Source organism: Blennius ocellaris (genome assembly GCF_963422515.1).
Source record: "Blennius ocellaris genome assembly, chromosome: 23".
NCBI lineage: Eukaryota > Metazoa > Chordata > Actinopteri > Blenniiformes > Blenniidae > Blennius > Blennius ocellaris.
This window is the reverse complement of record NC_137672.1, coordinates 657,204-682,623: the sequence shown is the minus strand read 5'-3', so window position 1 is coordinate 682,623 and position 25,420 is coordinate 657,204. Positions and strand designations below refer to the sequence as shown.

Sequence of the window (25,420 nt, the reverse complement as noted above, 5' to 3'; positions counted from 1 at the left end):
GAGGTTCCTCTCGTCCACTTTGTATGAGACAAATTTTCCAGTTTTTTTGGATTAATTCAGAAACGTTTTGCCATTAACATCCCGAAGTCTAATCAATTGGTCCTTGGATGATGACAAAGATTTCATGCTATTCAGGTCAGTGGTTTTCCATACCAGGGATTGCGAAATGCCAAAATGTTTTAGCAGATGCTGGTCAAGTAATCATGCAGTTTTTACTGTACCGAAGCAAAGTTTGATGAGAATATTTAACTACTCCCCAAGTTATTGTTTATTTGCAAAACTATGAATAATAAGACAGGTTTATGGTAATATAAAGTTTATTTCCATCACAAACTGTCAAAACAGGTGTGAAATACAATGTGAAAAAAGAACAAAAACGTATTTTACTTACAACAATAAATGCTAAATACTTCAGCACAATTTTTTTTCCTTGTCCTGTTCGGTAGCTTGTGCAGACAACATGATGTGATTGAGAGCTTCTGATGTCAGAACAGTTTTTGCTCTTGCAACAGGAGGCTAAGTCTCCCCATGTTACTGCCTTTATTAGAAGTTGGCATAGCTGCCGTACACGACCGGGGGGGAACGCTCAAAGAAAGAGAAGAGAGAGGAGAGAGAGAGAGAGTGGGGGGGTATGGGGGTGGGTGGGGGACAACATATAATACCCTTGTTAGTGCTACATATATTATTTACACTAATCACACTGATCCAAATATTTTCCAACTGTTATGAGATTAAACCAGCCTGAGCAGCTCCAACTAGACAGTAACATGATTTTCTAGATTAAACCAACTTGAGCAGCTCTATCGAGACAGTAACATGATTTTCTAGATTAAACCAGCCTCAGCAGCTCTATCGAGACAGTAACATGATTTTCTAGATTAAACCAACTTGAGCAGCTCTATCGAGACAGTAACATGACTTTCAAGCAAGAGTGTAAATTAGCAGGTAGCAATACAACAAAACAAAAACAAAAACCACAACAACGATAACAAAAACAAAACAAAACAAAAACATGATTTGGCTCATTGAAAGAACAATAGCAGAAAACAAGAAAAATCAGCACCAAATCTTCTCGATGAGAAGTGGAAGTATGTATGCGTGCATGTGCATCTGATTTCTCCACTGGGTGTGGTTGGAACTCTTGTGGGGGGGCCTGCAGTACCACCCCGGGTCCCAAGGCCACCAGGGCCGGACAACCCACCCCAGAGAGGGTTGGCCAATGGGTTGTTGGATGCACGTAGAGGTGTGTATTTGTGTTTTGAAAAGGTGGATGCAATGTGTGTGTTCAAGGTGCAGTTTAAAATTGAGGGCGAGCTGGAGCCCATGCGTTCTACTGCTGCCAAGTGGCAGAACCCCGAAAGCCAGCTTATTCCCTCAAGACCCTGCGTGACTAAGTGTAGTTAAAATTGTGGGTGGTGCAAAGTCGGGGGCGAGGCCAACATGCAGTTAAGTAGCCTGGACCCCCCCACCCTTGGCCCCGCCCACTGGTCCCTATTGTTGAGTGAGGTAAGGTAGGGGGGGTTGAGAGGGAGAAGGTCCCCCTGTCGCTAGGACCTTGGCCCAGCTGGACCCCCCACAGGGCTACATGGTGTATTTAATTATTGTGGACCATGTCAACTCAAATTGTGCCAAACATTTTTTTCCTACAAGCAGACATTCTCTCCGATGTGATGTGGTCGAGAAGTAAGTTTTTAAATAGCTTTATATTGAGATTGCTTTGGGATTTCCAGTTCATGAGAATCGCTTTTGAGGATTGTGTTTGCAACGCTTAGGGAGACCGTGAGCAGGAAGGACCCCTTATTCTCTCTTTTAACAGGCAAAGTGCAGGTGAGACTGGAATTGGGTGGCCCAGGCGTAACGATAAGGCTTTACAGATATTTTGCCAGAATGTTTGGACTGGTGTACACTGCCAGAGTGCGTGTAGATGGGTATCAGGGAGATCACCTGTGCAGTTTGAACATATGTTAGTGGAAGTGAGACCATCTTGAACATCCTTGTCCTGTCTAATGAACTGTGTGAAGGACCTTGTATTGTATGAGCTGTATATTGGTGTTTTTGCTCATTTTGAATGTATTTCTACAGATTAGTGACCAAAGCGTTGGGTCTGTGTTGATGTTGAGAGCTTCTTTCAATTTGGAGCTTGAAGGGATATTGTGGTATTTGAACATGACGGGATTGAAATGAGTGGTTTTCGTGCTGAGATCTTCTCGAGGTTTGTCACTGTCTGAGGTAAGTTTAGGTTAATCTGTTCTCGTTTGAAGTTCGTTTGTATTATTGACTTGAGCTGGAGATATTCTAGGTAATTGGTTTGACTGATACCATATGTTTCTATTAGATCATTAAATGGAATAAAAGAGTTGTTGAAGAAAAGGGGTCCCAAATTTCTTATTCCCTTGTTTTGCCATCTTGGGAAGCTTATTGGCTTCTTTCTTTGCAGGACGTCAGGATTGTTCCAGATGGGTATGAGTTTGCAGGGAATGAGTGATGATCCATTAATTTTAAGAAATTCCCACCAAGCTGTCAGAGAGGGTTTCTGATTAAGCCATTTTACAACACAAAGTAATTTATTGGCTAGATAATAATTCTAAAAGTTTGGGAGTTATAAGCCACCTTGGTCCTTGGTGTTCTGTAGTGTTTTTAAATGTATACATGATGGTTTGTTTTTCCCATAAGAATTTTGAGATATAGGAATCCAGTGTGTTCATCCAGGTTTTTGGTGGTTTTGTTGGAATCATTGAAAAGATGTAGTTAATTTTAGGCAGCACCATCATTTTAATTGTTGCTACTCTCCCCATAAGTGATATAGGAAGTGCCCTCCATCGAGTGAGGTCCTCTTCTATGGTTTTAATAAGGGGGGTGTAATTTAAGTGCACGAAGTCTGACAGCTTTGCTGAGATGTGAATGCCGAGTTATTTGATGTTCCCTGGTTTTAATGGGGTATTTGGTGTGTGCTAAAAAATATAGTTGATAGCAAAGACAACTGATTTATTCCAATTTATAGAATATTCTGAAATTGCAGAGAGTCTGTCTATTAACTCTATTGTTTCTGGAAGAGAGGTCTGTGCGTTTTGCAGGAAAAGTAACACATCATCTGCATGAAGGCGTATTTTATGGGTTACATTTGCTGTTCGTATTCCTTTTATGTTATTGCTCTGTCTGATGGCTGCTACGGGTTCGATAAAAATTGCAATGAGAGATGGTGAGAGTGGACACCCCTGCCTAGTGCCTCGCTCAAGATTTAGCCTTGAAGAAGTTTGATCATTCGTTTTAACACAGGCACTGGGTGAGGTGCACAATGTTTTTATCCAGGAGAGGTAATTTTGTCTAAATCCTAATTTATGTAGCAAGTAGAAATTTCCAATTTACCATATTATCAAAAGCTTTTTCTGCATCTAAGGAAGTGATAATGGCTTTTTATTTATTGTGGTGGCAGTGATCTATAAGATTAATTAATCTGCATGTGTTGTTAGTGGAGTGTCGTCCTTTAATGAACCCAGTTTGATCAGGGTGTATGATGTTGGGTGTAATTTTTTGTATTCTGCTTGCTAATGTTTTACTAATTATTTTAAGGTCTACAGTGATTAGTGATATTGGGCGATAGCTAGATGGTTTTGTAGGATCTTTATCTGGTTTTAGAAGAAGACTGATTTTTACACAGTTCATGTGTAAGGGGAGAGTTGAAGATTATTTAATCTCCTCAACTGTTCTAAAAAGAAATGGTGAGAGTAAAGGTCAAAATTCTTTGTAAAATTTAATAGAATATCCGTCAGGTCCTGGAGCTTTACCATCAGACATGTGCTGGAGAGCTTCATGCAGTTCTTCTATTGAAATGGAAGCTTCGAGGCCTTGGAACTGGTCGTCTTTTAATTTTGGGAGGTCAACTGTACTCAGAAAGTTCTCTATTTCAGATTGTGAGGGGTCAGTTTATGAAGAGTAAAATTTTCTATAAAATTCTCATAAAGTAGTGTTTATTTCCTGAGGGACGCAACTTATTTCACCATTTTGAGTTTTAACTGAGGGGATTGGACACTTTACTTTATTTCGTTTTAACTGATTTGCTAAGAGTTTGCTGGATTTATTACCATGTTCAAAGTTTCCCCAGCATAATCTCTTTTGTTGAAATTGTGTTTTATGTTCAATTATTTCATTCAAATACATTTTTAATTTCTTTTCCTCCATTAATAAGTGGTCGTCTTTGGAAGCAGCATGAGCTGTTTCTATTATCTTGATTTTATCTTCTAATTATTTTTACTTTATTTTACATTTTTGGTTTTGTATGAGGAGTAAGAAAGGATTTTGTCTCTCATGACAGCTTTCGCTGTCTTCCAGAGGACACAGAGAGAGACACCAGGCAGATTGTTTGTTTCTAAAAAGATTGTCCATTGTTTTTTAAAGACCGTAAGGAAGTGTGGATCCTTGAGCAGTGATGTGTTAGCTCTTCATTGTCTAATAGGAGGGGTGAGTGTTCTATTAGTGACGTCATAGTGACAGGTGCATGGTCACTGATAGTGACGTCATAGGGACAGGTCATGGTCACTGATAGTGACGTCATAGGGACAGGTCATGGTCACTGGTAGTGACGTCATAGTGACAGGTCATGGTCACTGGTAGTGACGTCATAGTGACAGGTCATGGTCACTGGTAGTGACGTCATAGTAGCAGGTGCATGGTCACTGATAGTGACGTCATAGGGACAGGTCATGGTCACTGATAGTGACGTCATAGGGACAGGTCATGGTCACTGATAGTGACGTCATAGTGACAGGTGCATGGTCACTGATAGTGACGGGCTGAATCTGTGTGTCCGAGGTGTCTTTAATCACTGATTTACTCACCAGAAAGTAATTTAAGCGTGAATAGGCTTGGTGCACTGCTGAGTAGAAGAATTTGAGGGCTATATTGAAGGTCTCCTCCAACTATCAGTGTTTCGTCAGAGTGTGTTGAGAGGGTGGTGAAGAAGTTGTGATAGAAGGAGGGGTCATCAACATTTGACCCATAGATGTTTGCGATATACATCTCTATGTTCTGAAGAGAGATATGAATAATTCTACATTTTCCCTCTGGGTCTGTGATTGTGTCTTTATGAGAGAATTGTATTATATTGCTGATTAATAGGGCTATGCCTCTCTGCTTGGAGTTACAACAAGCTGAGTATGTGTGATGAAATTGTGGTGAAATCAATTTGTAATGTCCTGTGGAAGGTGTGTGTGTTTCTTGTAATAAGACAATGTCTGCCTCTAGTTTATCTAAGTGTTCGAAAATGCATGCGTGCGTGTGTGCGTGCGTGCGTGCGTGCGCGTGTGTGTGTGTGTGTGTGTGTGTGTGAGAGTGATCCTTCAGCTATGAGCTTCTTCCTCACCGGAAACAGCAAGCCACAGCGGTCTAAAACCTCCTTTGGAAATTGTTTGTTCCCACTGAAGTTCCTTGTTCCCTGCCGCGGCGCTTCCCTAGTTCTTTCTGCTTGAAGTCTTCAAACTTAGCAATGATGGACCGCGAGCACTGGTTGTCCTGCCGTTTCACTCCCAGGAGGTGGACGCAGGTGAAGGTGATCTTATTCACTGTGTCCATGGGAAACTTCAGGTGCTCCTGCATGAATTCTCGCAGCAATGTTTCTACGTTTTCCTCCTCCCTTTCTGGAAGTTCCACGAAGACGAGGTTGTCTCTCATGCTCCTGCTTTGAAGATCGTCTCGGAGCCCTCAGTTCTCAGCTGTCAGTTTGGCCATCTGCTGTTGGCTGAATTCCAGCGAGTCCTGAGTCCAGTAACCAGCGTATCTGGCTAGAATTCACAAAAGACGCCAAGTCATGTGACGGGACCTCACCATTCAAAATAGTGGTGCCCATTGATAGTGTAACAGTTCATGTGTGCGGTCTTCATATTGTTAAGTGTTCTTGATGTTCTGAATTCCGACTGTTCAAGGAGTCAGTGAATGCATCCCGGAGAGCGGGATGAGGAGCAGGAGAGAGAGCGAGCGAGTTAGCAGAGCACAAGTACCTGCTAAAATACTGCATTTTCCCTGTCCTCTCAGCAGCGTGGTCATAGCCAACAGTGAGCAGGTAATAAAGCTGGTGAACGAGCCACCTCATCCTTCTGACAACATTACAGTATGAAAGACTGGGAGGAGATTCTTGGCTTTTTCACAGTGTTCAATGAAAACGTGGGACATGAGACCAGTTTTAAGAGGATATTAACTGGACCAAGGGCATTTTTATCAGTCATGACCGACTGTTCCACGTATTTCGCGATCACTGACATACAAACCAATAAATAAATACACGCAGCTAAAATCATGACCATGACAGTTGGTCAAGGTGATAAGCAAATATAATGTAGCGACCGTCGGCTTGGCTAATGGCCCCAGCAGCAATGGCATGACATCTTGCCGTGAGCTAAAGTGTTTGAAGTTTGAGTTCCGTTGCCGCAGCAACACGCCTGATTGACCAAGCTCACTGTCTTTCCTCTCCACAGTTCGGCTCCATGACAGCATATCGGAAGAAGGATTCCACTACCTGGTCTTCGATCTGTAAGTGCTGCTTCACAATCCTTCTACAGAAGCAGGGAAGTGAAAGTCGAAGTAGAATTATGTCATAAGATCATGAAACATCTCAGAAGTTAATCTGTTTGGTTCAGTAACATTCAGTAAGGATTGGTTTAGTTCAGTTTTGTTCTACTGAATGGCTCAGTTTAGTTTGGTTCAATAAGGTTTTGAGCGGTTCAGTTTAGTTTGTTTCAGTAGGGTACAGTAAGTTTCAGTTTAGTTCGGCTCAGTAAGGTACAGTAAGGTTAATTTTAGTTCTGTTCAGTACGGTTCAGTAAGGATCCGTTCAACTCAGTTCACTTCAATAAGGTTCAGTATAGTTCAGTTTAGTAAGGTACAGTAAGGATCAGCTCAGTTCAGTAAGGTTCAGTTCAGTTTAGTAAGGTACAGTAAGGGTCAGTATGGTTCAGTTTGGTTCGGTTCAGTTTAGTAAGGATCAGCTCGGTTCAGTAAGGTTAATTTTAGTTCTGTTCAGTACGGTTCAGTAAGGATCCGTTCATATCAGTTCAGTTCAGTTCAATAAGGTTTAATACAGTTCAGTTTAGTAAGGTACAGTAAGCATCAGTATGGTTCAGTAAGGTTCAGTTTAGTAAGGTGTAGTAAGGATCAGTATGATTCAGTAAGGTTCAGTTTGGTTCAGTTCAGTTTAGTACGATCAGTTCTGTTCAGTAAGGTTCAGTTTAGTTTGGTTCAGTTCAGTTCAGTTTAGTAAGGTATAGTAAGGATCAGTACGGTTCAGTAAGGTTCAGTTCAACACAACAAGGATCAGTTTAGTTTGGTTCAGTACAGCTCAGTAAGGATCAGTATGGTTCAATAAAGATCAGTAAGGTTCAGTTCAGTAAGGTAATGACCGGAATCGGTGCGGAAACAGCTTCTATCCGTAACAATAATGAGAAACGCTCCACTAGATTTCATCTTTGTTTTATTGCTAAAAAGTTTTATTGTGAAAAGTATCATCAATTAAAAAGTCTCATTTAATGATCTGCCCTTTTAAAACACACAAACCTGAACTTACAAAAAGAACAGCAGCTTCAAGAGCACGCCTCAGTTCATCACAACTCACAGATCAGTGGGTTTCATTAAACTATTTACTGTACATTTTTAAAGGCATTTGGCTGCATGGAGCTGGAATTCTGAAGCATAGACTGTTATCAGGATCACTGGCTCCTGCTTGAGAGACGATTTCTAAAGAATCGTCAGGTGGGCTGAGTTCTTGTCGGTCCAGATCCGTCACCTGGTGAGAGACGTGTTGTGGTGTCTCCCACCTGGTGGAAGATGTGTTATCTCTACTGCTTCTAAAAGTCATAGGAAAAAAGCGGAATTCCCTCCAGCTGAATAAATAGTATAGGGCAGCCATCTCTACTGGAACCTGGTTCAGCTGCTCTGACAACTGAAAATAACTTCGTCAAAGAGATTGAGCAACTTTATGAAGCTTTGTTTCTTCTGCAGTGTCACCGGCGGCGAGCTGTTTGAGGACATCGTTGCCAGGGAATACTACAGCGAGGCTGATGCCAGGTCAGTGGCTCTCTGAGGGAACTCTTCTCGCTCTTTTTACTACAAGTGTGACGTGAGTTGGTCTGAAGGCAAATCGAAGAAAAATCTGTATCCTGACCTTCACCTTCGCCCAGTGTTCGCTTACTGTGGCTCTAAACAACACTGCCACTTTAACTCTGATAACGCCGTTTTCGTGTAAAGTACTCCCAAGTGTATTACAGCTTATTGGACCCCAGTGAGTTTATCAGGATGGGTTATCTTCGATATGCCTTCATGGTCCAGTTCTCTCCTCCAGCTTCAACCTTCTTCTCTCAACTTCAAGCTTCTTCAATGTTCCTAAAAATATAAAATTCACTTCAGACAGAACCCTGAGTTTGATTTCTGTGAAGAGATGAAGCTATCAAAGTAGAAGTTTTCGCACAATCAGAAGTGACTGGAGCAGTTCACCAAAGCTGGAATGGTTGATGTCTCCCAGACTGAGACTGGGGATGTACCCATACTAACACCAGCATCTGAACATCTGATACTGTACAAATTACTGAATGCTCCCCGATACCACCTGACCAATACTACCTGATGACGTCCGTCAGCCGCAGGGAGACGAGTGGACAAGTCACGTCAGTGGTTTGATTATTCTCTAATATTGATGAGAACAACAAAAGTCAGAGACTGTAAATTATTTTCTGACCAAATATAAATAGGCGACGAAAAATAGTTGGTACAACATGAGCAACTTCATCACCAGCAACTTAACCAGCAGCAACGTCATTAGCAACAACTTATTCACCAACAGAGTTAGCCTGGTGTCGCTCAGTAGTTTAACTGCTCAGTGGATGAGGAGGATTTTACTCCAAGCTGTACTGCATGCTACCTGCTAAAGAGTTTCAGGCTCACACACCAGCAATGCTACATGCTAAAGAGTTTCAGACTCACATATCAGCGATGCTACATACTAAAGGATTTCAGACTCACACACCAGTGATGCATAATGCTACATGCTAAACATGAAGTGACTGATGCCCTTATCACCAGTAGCTCCGTCCCTCAGTGTACTGTAGAATAGCGCTATGATGTGCTATGCTGCAGTAGAAGGGGAGGCTGGTGGAGGTGACGGAGCATCAACACAGAGGTTAGTGGAGTTGACGTAGCGTCAATACAGGAAGTGACGTAGCATCGACATAGGCTGGTGGAGGTGACATACCATCGATACCGAGGAAGTGGAGGTGACATTGTGTCGACAGAGAGGAGGGGGAGATGATGTAGCATAGATACAGAGGAGGTGCTTCACAGCAACATATAGCCTTTGTGTATCGTATGGAGCATAAATGAGGTTTTACGGTATGTAAGAACTACTCGTCTCTTTAGCGAATCTCTTAACAAACGAGGTTTAGATGCTGGTCGACGTCCTAAAGCTCAGTTCCAGTTGGGGTTCATTGAAGCCTGAAGATGGAACCCAGACGTGGTGTTCAAGAGGTGGTGCTCACCCTCTGGCCTTCATCCAGTTGACATGGTGTTCATGAGTTGGAGCTCACCCTGTGAGGATCCACACCTCGCTCCAGCACCGGATCCTCCCTCACCGACACTCCTGCAGGTAATTTTCTAATTGATTGCTCCCACCTCTTAAGCCCTGCTGTGAGGCGGATCCGGTGCCAGAAGATTGTGTCTCTCTTCCGAGTCACCTGCTTCGTGATTGCGCTCCACAGCTTCCCGTTTCAAGTGTCCTTGGCCAACCCTCCTCGCTGAGCAGCACTCCCTGCTGCGCTCCTTGTGTGCCATGGCTCCTCACTCCGTGCATCCTCAGCCCATCTCCTCCTGGTGCAGCACGCATCCCTGCTGCGGTCCTCTCGCCTGCGTATCCCAGCGTCTCCATTTCCTCATCTCCCAGGTCTTGCAATCTCAATAAATAATTGCTAATTGCACCTGCTCTGCCTCCTGGTCTGCTTCTGGGTTCAGAACTCCACGCACCAGCTCTCAGCCATAACAGAATCTTCTGGCCACGAAAATGAACCCAGCGGACCTCAACTTGGTGGGCGAAGCCCTCTCCTCCCATGGGGCGCTACTCGGTCGTCACGAACGTCTGCTGCCATCCAAGACAATCATAAGCGGCTGCTTCAGCAGACTTCAGCAGACGCTTCCGTGTCAAACCTTGGAGCCACTCACTCCCCACTGGCCCTGGACGACTCTTCTCCCAGCAAAGAGCCCTTCCTTCCCCCACTGGAACCATACACTGGGGAACTGGGATCCTGTTACCAGTTCCTGCTGAAATGCCGCCTCGTCTTTGACCTCCAGCCCTCCAAGTATCCCTCTGATTGGGCCAAGGTCGCCTACACCACCAACCTCCTGCGAGGGAAGGCGGCTCGGTGGGTGACGGCACTCTGGAACCACACTTAACTGGTTATTCAGATCTGGGCCTGCTTTACCGAGGAGCTGAAGAAGGTGTTTGATCAACCGGTAAAGAAAGGGGAGGCAGCGCGGCGTCTTCTCTCTTTCTCCCAGTGCACCATGTCAGCAGCCGACTACTCGATCGAGTTCCGGATCCTGGCGCAGGAGTGTGGGTGGCATGACGAGGCTCTCCAGGGAATCTACACCCAGGGTCTGTCGGAGAGACTCAAAGACCAACCGGGAACCTGGGACGAACCCTCCTCCCTCAACAAGCTCATTGCACTCTCCATCTGCTTGGATCTCCCGGCTGAGGGACAGGCAGCGGGAGCGTGCTGACCGCTGATCCTTCCCCGCCGGACTCTCCTCCTCCCAGCCGACTCCTAGGTCCTCAACTTTCCCGCCGGGCCCCAGAGCTTTCGACGAGTCAGCAGATGAGCCGATGCAGCTCTGGTCTGGACCCCCGAGAACGACGCCGGCGTATCCAGAACCAGCTGTGCCTCTGCTGTGGTGAAGCCGGACATCTTCACGGGACATCTTCCGGTACTCCTGCCCAAGTCTACCAAAAAGGTGTGGCTCGTCAGTAACCGGGAACCCTCCGACGAACCATATCTCCCGTATCCCGAGTTCCTCTGCTCGAATGAAGGTGCCCGCCAGCCTCCACTGGGATCAACACTCCGATGACAATTTCGTGGATGCTGGGGTGGCGGCCCTGCTCGGACTGCTGCTGGAGCTCCTGCCTTCTCCCCAGAGTGTCAACGCCCTGAATGGTCGACTGATTTCCCGGGTTACCCACCGCATGACGACTCTCACCATGGTCATCTCTGGGAACCACAGAGAGACTCTCCAGCTGCTGGTGATCCCTTCTCCAGTCACGCCCCCCATCCTCAGTTACCCTTGGCTGCACCAGCATAACCCACACCTCAACTGGAGGAACTCCTCAATCATCAGGTGGAGCCTCCAGTGTCACGCCCAGTGCCTCCGGTCCGCCGAGTTTATATCCTGTTCCTGTTCCTGTGCTCTGGCTCCTCCTGATCTGGCTGCGGTTCCCTCGGAGCGTCATGAGCTGGCGCCGGTCTTCAGCAAGGATCTCGCTCGGACTCTCCCTCTTCACTGGCCCAATGACTGTTCCATTGACCTGCTTCCTGACGTTCCGCTGCCGGCGGTGCGCCTCTACAACATCTTGCGTCCCGAGAAGGAGGCGATGGAGATATACATCCAGGAGTCATTAGCAGCTGGCCTCATTCGCCCTTCATCATCTCTGGTGGCAGCAGGATTTTTCTTTGTAAACAAAGTAGATGCCACTCTCTGTCCCTGTATTGAATTCAAGGGCTTGAATGCCATCACCATAAAGAACAGGTCACCCCTTCTCCTCATCGATCCCTCCTTCTAACCCCTCTGTGAGGCACGGGTATTTACCAAACTGGACCTCCGGAACATATACCATCTCATTCAGATCAGGGAAGGGAGGAGATGAATGGAAGATGGCGTTCAGCACCCCGCTGGGGCATTTCGAGTATCGGGTGATGCCGTTTGGACTCACAAATGCACCAGCGGTGTTCCAGACATTCATGAATGATGTCCTCCAGGACTTGCTTAATAAGTTCATCTTCGTGTACCTGGATGATATCTTCCCGGAGAACCGGCTATATATCAAGCCAGAGAAATATGAGTTCCACGCTGCCTTCGTGCAGTACCTTAGCTGTCCCCACGACCTGTAAGGAGCTATTGAGATTCCTGGGGTTCACCAACTTCTACCATCGCTTTATCAGGAACTACAGAAGGGTGGCCCTGACTCAACTGACCTTCACCAAGGTTCCGTTCTGGTGGTCCGAGGAAGCAGGTGCAGCATTTGCCCGGCTGAAAATACTCTTCACCAGCGCCCCGGTTCAACTACATCCCAACCCCTCTCGGCAGTTCGTGGTGGAAGTAGACGCCTCCGACACCGGGGTTGGAGCGGTGCTTTCCAAATGGCATCCTGGATCCCACAAGCTCCACCCCTGCTCCTACTTCTCCCGCGGGCTCTCTTCGGCCGAGAGAAATTACAACTTGGGGAACTGGGAACTGCTGGCGGTGGTGTGGGCTCTGCAAGAATGGAGACACTGGTTGGAGGGTGCTTCAGTCCCATTCATCATATGGACGGACCATAAGAACCTGGAGTACCTTTGCTTGACCCGCAGGCTCAACTCCCATCAGACGCGCTGGTCAATCTTCCTGAGTTGGTTCAACTACACTGTCCTTCCGACCTGGACCCCGGAACATCAAACCTGACGCCCTGTCTCGGCTCCATACCTCCCCTTCCTCCTCCGAGTTACCAGACCTCATCATCCCGTCATCCTGTATCCTGGGTGCCGTCAAATGAGACATCGAAGCAACCATCCGGGAGGCTCAGGGGGCAGACTCAGATCCAGGCACCGGTCCCCCGGACTGCATCTACGTTCCGGGCTCTGTCCGCTCCCAGGTTCATCAGTGGGGGCACAACTCTAAACTCACCTGCCATCCTGGAGCCGTCCACACCCTCTCCTTCCTGCAGCGACAATTCTGCTGGCCTGGCATGGCCTGGGAGGTCCAGGAGTTCGTTGCAGCTTGTTCCATCTGTGCCCGCAGTAAGTCCGTCCATCAACCTCCATTGGGTCTCCTGCGACCACTGCCAATTCCCAGCCGGCCCTGATGCCACATCGCCGTGGACTTCGTCACGGGGCTCCCCCCTTCTGACAGGAACACCAACATCCTGACCATAGTGGACCGTTTTACGAAGTCCATCCACTACGTCCCTCTCCGGAAGTTGCAGACTGCCCGGGAGACGGCTGACCTCCTGGTCCTCCATGTATTCAAGCTCCACGGAATTCCCAGGGACATTGTGTATGACCGGGGACCTTAATTCGCCTCCCGGGTGTTTAAGGCTGCTTGGCCCTGGGGGCAACGGCCAGCATCTCTTCTGGATATCACCCCCAGACCAACGGCCAGACGGAGCGAGCGAACCAGAACCTTGAGGCGGCTCTCCGGTGTATGCCTGCAGGGCTCCCTTCATCCTGGAGTGCCTACCTTCCATAGATTGATTACGCCTATGTTGTCCTCCCGAGACCATCCCCTCCAGGTCGAGTCGCCGAAGCTGGCTCCCCGCTACATCGGCCCATTCCTGGTCGCCAAGGTGATCAACAAGGTGTCCACCTCCAGCTCATTGACTCCCTCAAGTACACCCCCATGTCTCTCTCCTCAAACCCGTCTCCTCTAGCCCCCTTTGTCCTCCTGCAGACCCCCACTACCCCCTCGGATCATCAATGACCATCCTGCCTTCACCGTGTCCAAGATCCTGGATGTGCGGCCCCGGGGTAGGGCTTTCCGATATCTGGTGGACTGGGACATCTCCTCCCGGTGCAGCACACCTCCTTGCTCCAGAGGAGCGGTCCTGGCTCCCTCATCGGCTCTTCCTGGAGGAGACACTCATCTCGGACTTCTACACTGAGCACCCAGACAAGCTTGGTAGGCCGCCAGGTGGCGACCGTTGAGGGGGGGTAACTGTGAGGATCCACACCTCTCTCCAGCACCGGATCCTCCCTCACTGACACTCCTGCAGGTAATTTACTACTTGATTGCTCCCACCTCTTAAGCCCTGAAGTGAAGTGGATCCGATGCCAGAAGATTGTGTCTCTCTTCTGAGTCACCTGCTTCGTGAATGCACTCCATGGCTTCCAGCTTCAAGTGTCCTCAGCCATCCCTCCCTGCTGCGCTCTTCGTGCGCTCACTCTGTGCGTCCTCAGCACATCTCCTCCTGGTGCAGCACGCCTCCCTGCTGCGATCCTCTAGCCTGTGCACTCTGGATCTCGGGGTCTCCATTTCCTCATCTGCCAGGTCTTGCAATCTCAATAAATCATTGCTAATTGCACCTGCTCTGCCTCCTGGTCTGCTTCTGGGTTTCAGAACTCCACGCACCGGCTCTCAGTCGTAAGACACCCTCTGGCCTTCATCCAGGAATGCTGTGGCAATCAAGACTCACAATTTGTTTCACATCAGCCCAGTCTCATCATGGCAATGTGCTTAAAGCCAACTAGAATGTCCGCTTCTCCCGAGTGCTGCTGTGAACAACCTGAGCACAAACCCGTCAGGTTACACTTCAGGTTTTCTCTGTCTTTTCAAATCACAACAGAAAGCCTACAGTAGGCGCTGGTGTTTGGCTTGTTTTGATTCAAATGTCCCATGGGGATTTCAGCTGATTACCAGTTATTGCTGCTACCAAACACAAACCAGCTTCTGGGTTCTGTTTTTAGTGGATTCATTTATTTTTATTTGTAAGTGTTTTTGAAGACAAAATCTGTTTTACCTGAACTTGTGTCTGTTTACCTGAACTTCCCTCTGTATCTTTCTCCACCTGTTGAGTAACTTGAAGGAAGACTTCAGCTCTGGGCATCTTTAAAGTCCTAGTGAAATGTAAAACACTACTTTGCAAAAAACGATAGTTGGGGTTCTACTTATAAGGTTTCTCCAACTCTGCCTCACCACTGTTGTCGCATCACAAAGTTATTTTAATTTTTAATCTCTAGCCGACGAAGTCGGGGAAATCCTTTTTCGTGAGCGTGACGTCAAGAGATGTGCAGATCTCGATCTGTTGTGTTTACATTGGCTTGTTCCCCTCTTAAATATCGAAGTTTTAACAGTGTTTTGAAGTTATAGTCGGTGTTTTATGAGCCTTAACGAAGGATTGAGCATGGAAGAGACCCGAGAGAGGAGAAAAGGAGCACAGGCGGCGGGAACGGTTAGCCGTTAGCTCGCGTGGCTAGCGGCTAGCGGGAGCCGCTAGCTCAGGCAGCTAGTCGATGATCAAGTAATACCTGGACTCATCTTCGGTGATTCCGCGCAGTCGGAAAAGCACTTCGACATGATCCACGAAGCCGGGTCATTCTTCCAAAAGTCAGGAGCCTCAACGCTGCGGTTAAAACTGCCGGCTGCTGAGGCACGGACGAACAGTCTTCTGCTTCTCCAAACATGTTCGAAACGGGGTCACCAATGGCAGAACAACCCATTCTATGTATTCTTCATCAATCACTGGATTTGAAATGCCTGATGATGGTGAAATATCATTAAATTCAGTCCTCTTCTTCGTCAAAACTCTGATCCACCATAATGGAAACACAACTTGGGCGTGTGCACATCCAGTGACGTCACTCTATTATTGTCAGAAGCTCCGCCCAGCAGCGGAAATACAGCTGTTTATCGGCTATTTTCTCGCAGATTGCCGTGTTTTAGCATTTTACCCTCGGACCAGTTGGCATAAAAAATGTCCCTAGAAGCAATAGCCAGAGTGTTTTTGAGGTCGGATTTTCATTTCACGAGGACTTTAAGACCTTATATTGGTCTCATGCTGGTGTGTTGGGTTAGAAATGGGGAGCGGTATTGTATGCAGTCCAAAACGTTCTGATGCAGTATTTTGTGTTTGACTAAAGAACTGAAGTAGCAAAAGAGATCACAGGGGAAACAACAGATAGTAGCAGGCAGTTCTGACTGGAGGAAGATACTAGAATTCGTGAATGAGAACGTGAGTGATGAACTCAGCACACAGACAGGTGACTGGATCAGTACGTGTTGTGGTGGGTAGATAGTGTATTGATAGGTAGAACTGTATGTGGGCGGGTTGATACGTGGTTTTGGTTGGGTGATATATCTGTAGATGGGTTGCTGGCAGGTAGACCAGCCTTGTGGAACTTGTCAAAGAAATTGGTGAATTGACCTACATACAGTGGAGACTGATTTCACTCAAAATAAGTTTAGTTACAGCATTAGGTAATTAGGTGCAGATATTGTATTTACTTTGTTTAGGGAGTGACCAGAGTCAATGAAGGACACCTCTACGATGTGAAGACCCTTGGCCTTTAGGAGAAACGTCACAAGCTTTTTGTCAGTCGTTGAAAAGATTCAAAAGAGTTGTTCTTGTGATTTCAAACCAATTTCCAGATGGACCTCATAAGGCAAAATATTGGACATTTCCAACATCCTGAGACTTATTCCAGGATACTAAAATCTGATTGAAATCTGAAAACCTTTAACTGCCTGGTAATAAAGCCCAGCACCAGTTATCCACGTCAGAGGCCCTTTGGAGCTAAAGCATTATTATTTTTTGCATTATTAGAGGAGACCAAGAGGTGCCTGGACACGGTAACAATCGACAAGGTCAAAGCTGAAGGGAGGACGTCATCATACCAACCTAAAGACCTGCGCCACGGGCTGGTCAAGGTTGTTTATCAATTTCACTGTAAATTCAGCAATGTGTGACCAAGAAGGACTAGGAACCAGTAGCAGTTGGCCCAGAAGAGTTTTGAAACCGGAAATAGATGTAAGAAAACCCTCACTTTTGTAGTTTCTTGACTTCAGATGGCGTTCAAGGACTCTGAAGGAATGATTAAACATAATTTGAGGTTTTGGTGAAAACAAAAAATCTCCCTGTACTATGTTGAAGTGCTGAACCGGAAGGAAAGGCTGTGTCTCAAAGATTGTCTAAATGTCAATTAAAATCCTGGCTCTGGTTCTGAGCTCCACACACCTCCACCTGCTGCAGTGGATTTCCCAGCAGGCTGAGCTCCTCCTTCAGGACTTCCTGTGTGGATCAGGTGTCGTTTCCTGTGTTTGGTGTTGTTTCCTGTTGCTCCTCTCATTTCCTGACATTCACCTATTCTTCCTCTTCCTCTCCTTTCTGCTTCTGGCCTGCTGTCTCCCTCCTCCACAGTCACTGTATACAGCAAATTCTAGAAAGTGTAAATCACTACCACGTAAATGGCATAGTGCACAGAGAACTTAAGGTTAGTAAGTGACTGGAATGGCTTAAAAGCAGAAAATCCCACCTTCCCTCACTCTTCTGCTGCCTGATCAGTCCGCAACTCCACCTTCCCGCTGGGTGCTGCCTGCCCTTGAAGCCCCCGCTTGCCACCCCGCAGGGTGCTGAAGGCATGAGGGGGGCAGCGGGGGGCAGTTCTCATCACTGCCTGTCGAGGCACGACGGCGTGCATGTAGCACTATGGTGACCGCCACTGGGGGTGGGGGGGGGGGGGGGGGGGGTGAGAGGAGGAGGTCCGGTTTGAAATCTGTAAATATGGACGAACATTTGTGATCTTCTGGTTGAAAGAAACTTAACTCTGATCATGTGACCTGTGAAAGGACAAACTCAAAATACTGAGTCTCGAATTTTTGTTGAGCTTTTTTCATACGACAGAATAAGAAACAACTGTTGACATGACAACCGTACTCAGACTCTGAAAACACAACTTTTTGAAAACTGCTCCTAAGGTAGAACTTTAAAAAAAGAAACAACAACAACTTTATGCGCAATCGCACCACATCCGTAGTAACTAATAGTTGTGCACATGCTCTTTGGATTCTGGTATTCTGATAATCTCACAAACTTCACCATCTAATGTGGAAAATTCTTAGTTTTAAGTCCTCGGTGACATAATATGTTCGATGCAGGTCACCATTGGTTGATTAAAGCAGAAATTTAAATGTTTCAAATCCTTTTGTTCATCATCACCAGTTGAGTGAAATAAAGTAAATATGAATGGCTGATGAGAGACGCCTCCTCCAACCTGCCCCCCTCCCCCCCCCCATCCCCACGGCTCTGGCCTCCAGCTGCCTTCCACCTAATACCTCTTCTGCTCCGACACTCAGAGAATCGGCCGCATGTGTGTGTGAGGGTGAAATGTCCAGCAGCAGGGGGCTGATTGTTCCCCATAGCCCCATTTCTGTCAAATGGCCCGTTGATGACGGGCATATTGCCCCCGCTCACCCCCTTCCCACTGGGCAGCAGGGGCAAATTGCCCCCCCCACCCGGCAGCAGGGGCACATTGCCCCTCCCATCCGGCAGCAGGGGCACATTTCCCCCCTCCACCCGGCAGCCGCCCCCGAGTGTCGGAGCCAGCTCACCACCAGCAGACAGCGAGTGAGAGCTTGTCACTAACCCATGGCCCCTGGTGTTTGCATATGCAGTCATTGCATTCAGCAGATCCTCGAGGCCGTCCTGCACTGCCACCAGATGGGCGTGGTCCACCGCGACCTCAAGGTAAGTCGACAAACACCCTCAGAAAGCCTCTTTCTTTTCACATGGTCCTCCTCTGGATTCACCCTCCAACCATTTTCTACTGATTTTCTCCAGAAGTGGCAACTCAGGTTCCACAGCTTTTATTTTCTTTCTCGTAAAGTCTAAGGAGACAAGGGGTTTATTTCAGCCCTCTAAAACATGTTAATGGGCTCAAATATAAGGGTGGCCAACCTCAAGCAACGTTGCAGCTCTTACCAGTCGTGCACCTTGTAAAAAGGCATGAGTGCAGAAAACCTGCAGTCTGTACTCTGTGAGGGTGTTTCTGTGCACTGCCTTGGACTGAAGTGTGCAGATTTAATCAAAAACTCTCACAACTGGGTCATAAAACAGCTATTGAAGGTTTTATACAAAACTCATTGTCATTTATTGAGTTGTAGTGTCTCTTCCTAAATACATTGAATTAAAGTTCTTACAACATATATCGTTTAGTTTGTAGTTGTGTTTGGATTTAGGATGTGGAAATTAATGAAACTTTAGATTTGGTCAGATAAAATTGGATCCCATTGAAATAATAGTAAGGAACAAGTCTAAATCAGTTTAAATCCACATAACAGTCACAAACTAGGCTGGACAGAAATCCAGTCCAGAAACTATTTGGAAACATGTTGAATCATGTCAACTTGTCTTGAGCCCAAGGTGTTCAGAACAGTGACTGTCCTGTAAATCCATTAGAAACACACCTCCCACTGCTCCCATTTGCCAAGCAAATGACCTGGCTGTGTTTGAGCTTTGGTTCCCATTCACTGGTGATAAGCCGGCATTTCGCATCCGTCCCCTCCTGCCAGTCGCCCGGCAGCCGCCACAGCTCGTTGCAGAAACACAAAGCCACACAAATACAATCAAAACAAATGGGAAGTAGCATTTCTCCACATAACGACTCTCAACACAGAATGGATGACAGATTCACTGGTGATCCTGAAATCTTCATCAGCAGATTCATTTAAATCACAAAAACTCTTCTCGCTAAAATGTCCTCAACATTTATCTCCGGATTAGATACATTCATTAGATATATTAACATAATTCCAATGCTGCTGCTTTCAGGAGGTGATATAAACTTAAACAACATATAAAAAGGAGAAGAAAACTAGATTTAAATTACAAAATCTGTATAAAATATATGTAAAATATACAGCAGATTTATCATTATCACAATATCAACATGCAACAAACTGTAAAAGTAGAAGTGAACTGCTGCAGATTCTGTTTGTATTTAATTTCCGATAAAACGTGCAGACATTTCGTTGCATGTTGAAACTGAGACTTTCTTTCCATTTTGTGGGATTTAAGTTCTGCTGCTAGATTGAATGTAACTGGAGGTTCTGCACAGGTCAGAGGGTGATCACGTGACGTTTGGGAGTATTGTTTCTCACGACTTTGTTGACATGACGACTCATTCAAGCTTGAGCGTGTTTAGAAATGGCTTGATGAGACTTATGGTGATAAAAACTGGTCTTGATGAAGTGGTGAATATTCACAGTATATGAAGGACTAAAACGACTGGATGAAGGACAAGAACTGATAAAGGACTTAAAGGACTGGATGAAGGACACGAAAGACTGATGAAGGAGTGGATGAAGGACTGATGAAGGAATAGAAGGACAAAAAGAAGGATTTGAAAGATGAGGAGAAGAACTGGATGAAGGATGAGAAGAACTAGTAGAAGGACTGGAAGGGCTAGAAGAAGGACTGGATGAAGGATGAGAAGAAGAACTGCACAGTGGAAGATGTAGGATGTTTATATTTGTGTGATTTCTATGTGAATGCAGCATCTTTTCATCAGCAAACGTTTGGTAATCTGCTCCTGTTGAGGGGACTTGAAGGTGTCGATGCTTCCAGGTGTTTAGGAACATCTTCCAGTGAAGCTGTCGATTGGCCTGTAAGCCACTTAGTCTCTTTAGATGTAGTTTCTGCTAAAGTGTCAGCCTGTCTGAAGTAATACCCTGCCTTCACCCATCGCTGGCTACAATCAGCTGCAGCAACACTAAACCCTGAGCTGGATGACTCTGGACACAGGGTCAAGCTGACTGTTAACATACTTTGAGAAATGGTCAGAACTTCTACATAATGTTTAGCATGTTGATGCAACAGTTGCAAGTGTCCATCCATAGATGTGTTCCTGATTTGGGTCCATGGAAACGCAGTTTGAGCAGCTGAAACCTGTTGACTGTGAAACAGCTGATGAAGCAGAGGCTCATTGTGAAAAGCAGGAATCTACCTTCAGCTTTGGCTTCACTGTATCTGATTGACCTTCCTGGAAGGACGGTTCGGTTTATACATCAATTAGGATACTTGACTTGATCTCATCTGTCTAATTTGCCCAGCCTGTGAGAAGAGCAGTTGAGGTGTTTCAGGCTTCGTTCTCAACAGTACTTTAGATTCTGTCACCATTTTGGTTTTGTTGAAGACTATTCATAGTAAGTCTAGGAATGATCCGGCCATTTTGGAAACATAGACACAAGAACCATGTAATCAATCCTGAGGGTTAGACGATCAATGTTAAGCCAAGTTAAGCATGCTCATCTTTTCATGCATACTAGAAATAAGGGGTTTGTGTTTGTAAATATGTCTCTGTGAACACGATGTCTATTAAGAAAAAGCTGGAGCCAAAAGATACAACGGTGGGAAATATGCATCTGTCTGCTTGTTTCAGTGTAAACACCAAAGTAAACTCTGATTACACATAAGAGGAAAATTATTTTGTTGGGACCACTCTGGCGAGGACCGTCGATAACAGTCCAAATTGTGAAAGAAGTGTCTTCACTTTCACTTAAGTACCTCGGAATGCATCGTAAAGAAATCCACACTTTTTTATTTCTGCATCTGTTTTTTCTGATTCATGCTGTTGGCTTTGTCTGTTTACTACCCAGGATAAATTGCACACTATGTCCCCCCACCCCACCCCCCCCACACACACACACATATCTTGATACTTCCAGTTCAGAGATCGTGGCGTGTTCATGTCACCCAAACCCAACAGTTTTTCCCTAAAGACACTCTGGTCCGGAAATTGGGGAAGTGAAAGCACCTTTACCTTTATCAGGTCGAAGTGCTGATGTCCAAAACTGGAAAGTATTCTCTTGTTTGATCAGGAAGTCACTGCATGTTGTACAGAAGGTTTTTGCCATTTTTCTCTGGAGAAAACATGACGATGCTTGAACGTTTGTTACTGATGATTAGTCCAGCTGAACGACTGAAGTACAGACTTGGAACCGAGCAGATGATCCTTGTTCGCCAGGATGGTTCAGCGTCAGGATTGCTGACGTGATCAAACCTTATTATGAAGTCTTTTCCTTCTTTCCCTTCTTGCCTTCCCATGTTGTTGAAATCTCACAAGACCACAGAAAGTTTGTTCATTTCTAGGGAAAGACAATTTTCATTTGTCATGATACACAGTCATGACATGTGTTGGGCCACTCAACCGCATGGAAGGGGAGAGGGGGGCCACGTTTTAAGAACAAAGAGGCCACATGCTCAGGCCAAGAAAAATTCACCATTGGTCATGTGATCACCCCCCGGGTCCCCCCCCCCCTCCAAGGTGCAACACTGGAGGCCAACAGCAGGGGAGCCCGAGAGCTCCCTCACCAGCTGGAAACCCCGGGGCGGGCCCTCCTTCAGGATTGGTCCATATGACCCAGAGCCCAGCGGAAACACGGAACCAAGCGGAGTGGTATAAAACCCACCCGCGAAGGTAAACAAACTCTCTTCCAAGTCGTAAGCGCGCCGAGAAGGATGCACCTCTTCGCATGGAGAAAAAGTACCGCATGTGACAACACTCTGACCGGGCCGGAGCTTCTTCACCTCGCTGGACGAGCCGAGAACCACCATGGGAACTACTTTTGTTTTTCTTTTTTTTTTTCCCTTTTTTCCTTCTTCACCGGATCCCGAGTGTGCAGTGGCAGCGCACACTCCTCACGCATGCAGACCTGAAGCCGCTTCTTCTTCCCCTCCTCACAAGAAGCGCTCCTGGGATCATCCTCTGGACTTTTTCTTGTCCACAGACAGTTCAGGTTGCTTTCCCTGGGACGCCAGAGAAACCAGCCCGCAGCCGGGAAATCAATGGACTTTCCCCGGCCACGAAGCACCTTCATCCTCGTTCAACTGAGTAAGGCTTAGAGTCTGGGCAGGTAGTTAGAATAATATTGCTGTGTGTTGTTATTATTGTGTTTGAACTCAGGGACGCCGATCCCGTCTGTTCAACCAATCTGTGTCTGCGCGTTGGATTCACATCCACGCGAACCTCCGCACTATGCATATCTCTCTCTCTCTCCCTCTCTCCCTCTCTCCCTCTCTCCTCTCTCCCCTCTCCCCTCTCCCCTCCCCCCTTGCCTCTACTCCTGGTGTCCAAATCCTACCTCACTCTCATATTTGGACCTGTGGACAAACTGCGCAGTTAGACAAACCCTGTCCACTGCCCTTCTCCCCCGCCTCTTCTCTCTTCTCCTCTCCTCACTAAACGATCGCGCAGCTCAGCAGCAGCTGTCCTCCATGCGCTTGTGTGACTCTGTGTAGTTCACTGTCCCTGGGAATCTCGGCCACAAGACCCCAGGCGCGCTCCAAGCAGGCTCACGAGCCGTGCACGAGCACAGTGACGTCACGCCGTCCAGAAAGAGTGCGCTAAGCGCCTCTGGTGGCCGTGTGGGTGATTGCAATCTCTTGAGAGGTCGCCACCTGGTGGACGCGTCGAGTCATTGCATTATGCCTCCGTGCGCCGCCGCGCCCCTAGTGGTCGTTACGGTCACTGCCTCGAATCAGACGCCTGCCGCCACCTGGTGTCCGTTCGAGGTCATTGCAACCACTCACACTGACCCTCCAAGGTCCGCTGCCACCTGGTGGACACTCGTGGTCATTACATCCCCACTCAGGCTTCCACACACTCACTCACACACACACACACACACACACCCTCTTTCGTTGTACATAGTGTTTGCTGTTTAATAGATTAGATCTCCGTGTTTGATGTTTATTACTTAATTGTGTTGTTTTAATAAATAGTTTATGAATTATTTTTGAATAAATACATTTTGTTAATAAACGCATTTGAACTGAATTGATCGATTCTTGGTAATCATTGTGTATTTGTTGTTGACAATTCACTGGTTTGTAACAGTCTGTGCTCGAATCTCACACCTTCCTTGTTATTAAAGATTGTTATATCTTATAATATCTTATATTGGGGCGACTGTGGCTCAGGTGGTAGAGTGGTCGTCTTTCGGAGTGAGAGGTCGGAGGTTCGATCCCAGTCTACACTGGTCTATGAGTCGAAGTGTCCTTGGGCAAGACACTGAACCCTAAATTGCTCCCAGTGGTCAACTAGCGCCTTGCATGGCAGCTCTGTCCCATTGGTGTGTGAATGTGAGCGTGAATGGGTGAATGACTGATATGTAAAGCGCTTTGGGACTACCTCAGTGTGGTTAGAAGACGCTATATATAAATCTAGACCATTTATATTTACACAGAAATATTAACTTTCTTAAATAAGCTTTTGACAAACGAGACTGAAATTTGGTATTAGCTATTTCCAGCTTTGCTGGTGGTGCCCCGATTCAATTATTATTTGATAAATAATACATTTATTCAAATTAATAATTTTTCATTAATAAATTATTTTTGATAATTTATTAACTTTTGAGTAATTACTCAATTACTCTAGGAGTTGCTGATGAGTAACTAACCGCTTACTTCATTAGTAATTCCAATTTTTCCCAAATTACTTTCAGTATCAATTACTTTCAGTAATCCATTACTTACAGTAATTATTAATGCTAATTACCAACCATAAATCCCAACACATGGGAATTCGGACTAAGAAATGTGATTGACCAAAACACCCAGTGGGGGGGGGATCTTTTTCCACGGCAGACCGATGCAAATCCTCCCCTGCTTTCTGCTCAAAAGTCACTTCCCCAATGCACTCAGCTAGTCACTGATTGGGTGAGGCTCTCAGGATTTCACACCTTCGAATCCCCCAACCTTTTGCAAGAGACTCCTGAAATTAGTTCAACCTGATGCCATGCATAGAACTGTTATGAAGATGTGTTGATGCTGTTACAGTGATTGAGTTCTATTGATAATGCTATTAGGAGCAGTTATTAACCTGTAAACCAATGTTAACTCTGCCACAGACACAGGGTCTGCATGCAGTAACTGTACACCATCTGACAACACCTGACATTTTACAGAGCAAGTCACATTCACATAAACTCATTATAGAAATGGTCCTTTAGCAGAGACACACAGGAAGCAGATGCTAAAGACTAGCTTCCATGTTCCATTGTTCTCCCAGCACATGGTGGAGACCCAGGACAGACTTCCTGCTCTCTGATAACCTCTATTTGGATGTCATTTCTTGTGATCCGCCATCTTGTTTTGCTGTTTCATTCCACGTCTTACACACACACTCCTTCCACACCCCCCCTCCTCGCTGTCTCTCTCTCTCTCGCTCTCGCTCTCTCGCTCTCTCGCTCTCTCTCTCTCTCTCTCTCTCTCTCTCTCTCTCTCCCTCTCCCTCTCCCTCTCCCTCCCCCCCCACACACACACCTACACACACCAAGCTGTATATAGGTAGTTTGAATCTGTGTTTATTTGTTTTCATTGTAAATAAATATAATTTTTGGAATCATACTTGCTGTTTTATTAATTTGTACAAAGGTGAATGCAATGTCAACCTCTTCTGTGTAAATAATTCCAAAATGCTTCAAGCTTTACTGTTAATTGTGGTAATTGTAATTAATTTAACTATTAATTCAAATTTCTGATTAACTGTTTAGTATATCTTATGAGACTGATAAAACTGAATTACAATAACATAATTAATAACTATCTTCGATAATTATTCATCAGTATCGATAGCCAAACACAACATAAATATTTCCTAGTGAAATGCCTACACTGTTTCTCAGGACTGGGTTTGGGGTTTGTGTAATG

At 46.0% G+C, this 25,420-nt stretch overlaps 1 protein-coding gene across 8 annotated transcripts in view; it reads left to right on the top strand.

Annotated features, from left to right (window-relative positions):
* camk2d1 (calcium/calmodulin-dependent protein kinase (CaM kinase) II delta 1) overlaps positions 1 to 25,420 on the top strand; it is a gene marked incomplete at its 3' end in the record, with an annotated part of 161,362 nt that overhangs the window by 77,564 nt on the left and 58,378 nt on the right. For 4 of the 8 annotated variants that reach the window (XM_080519062.1, XM_080519060.1, XM_080519063.1 and 1 more), the window contains exons 4-6: positions 6,468 to 6,522; positions 7,987 to 8,052; positions 18,382 to 18,454. In XM_080519062.1, coding sequence (XP_080375188.1) covers positions 6,468 to 6,522; positions 7,987 to 8,052; positions 18,382 to 18,454 — 194 coding nt within the window. Of the gene's footprint in view, positions 1 to 6,467; positions 6,523 to 7,986; positions 8,053 to 17,128; positions 17,202 to 18,381; positions 18,455 to 25,420 lie in introns of all 8 variants that reach the window. The other 4 variants (XM_080519067.1, XM_080519065.1, XM_080519066.1 and 1 more) reach the window with 1 other exon arrangement.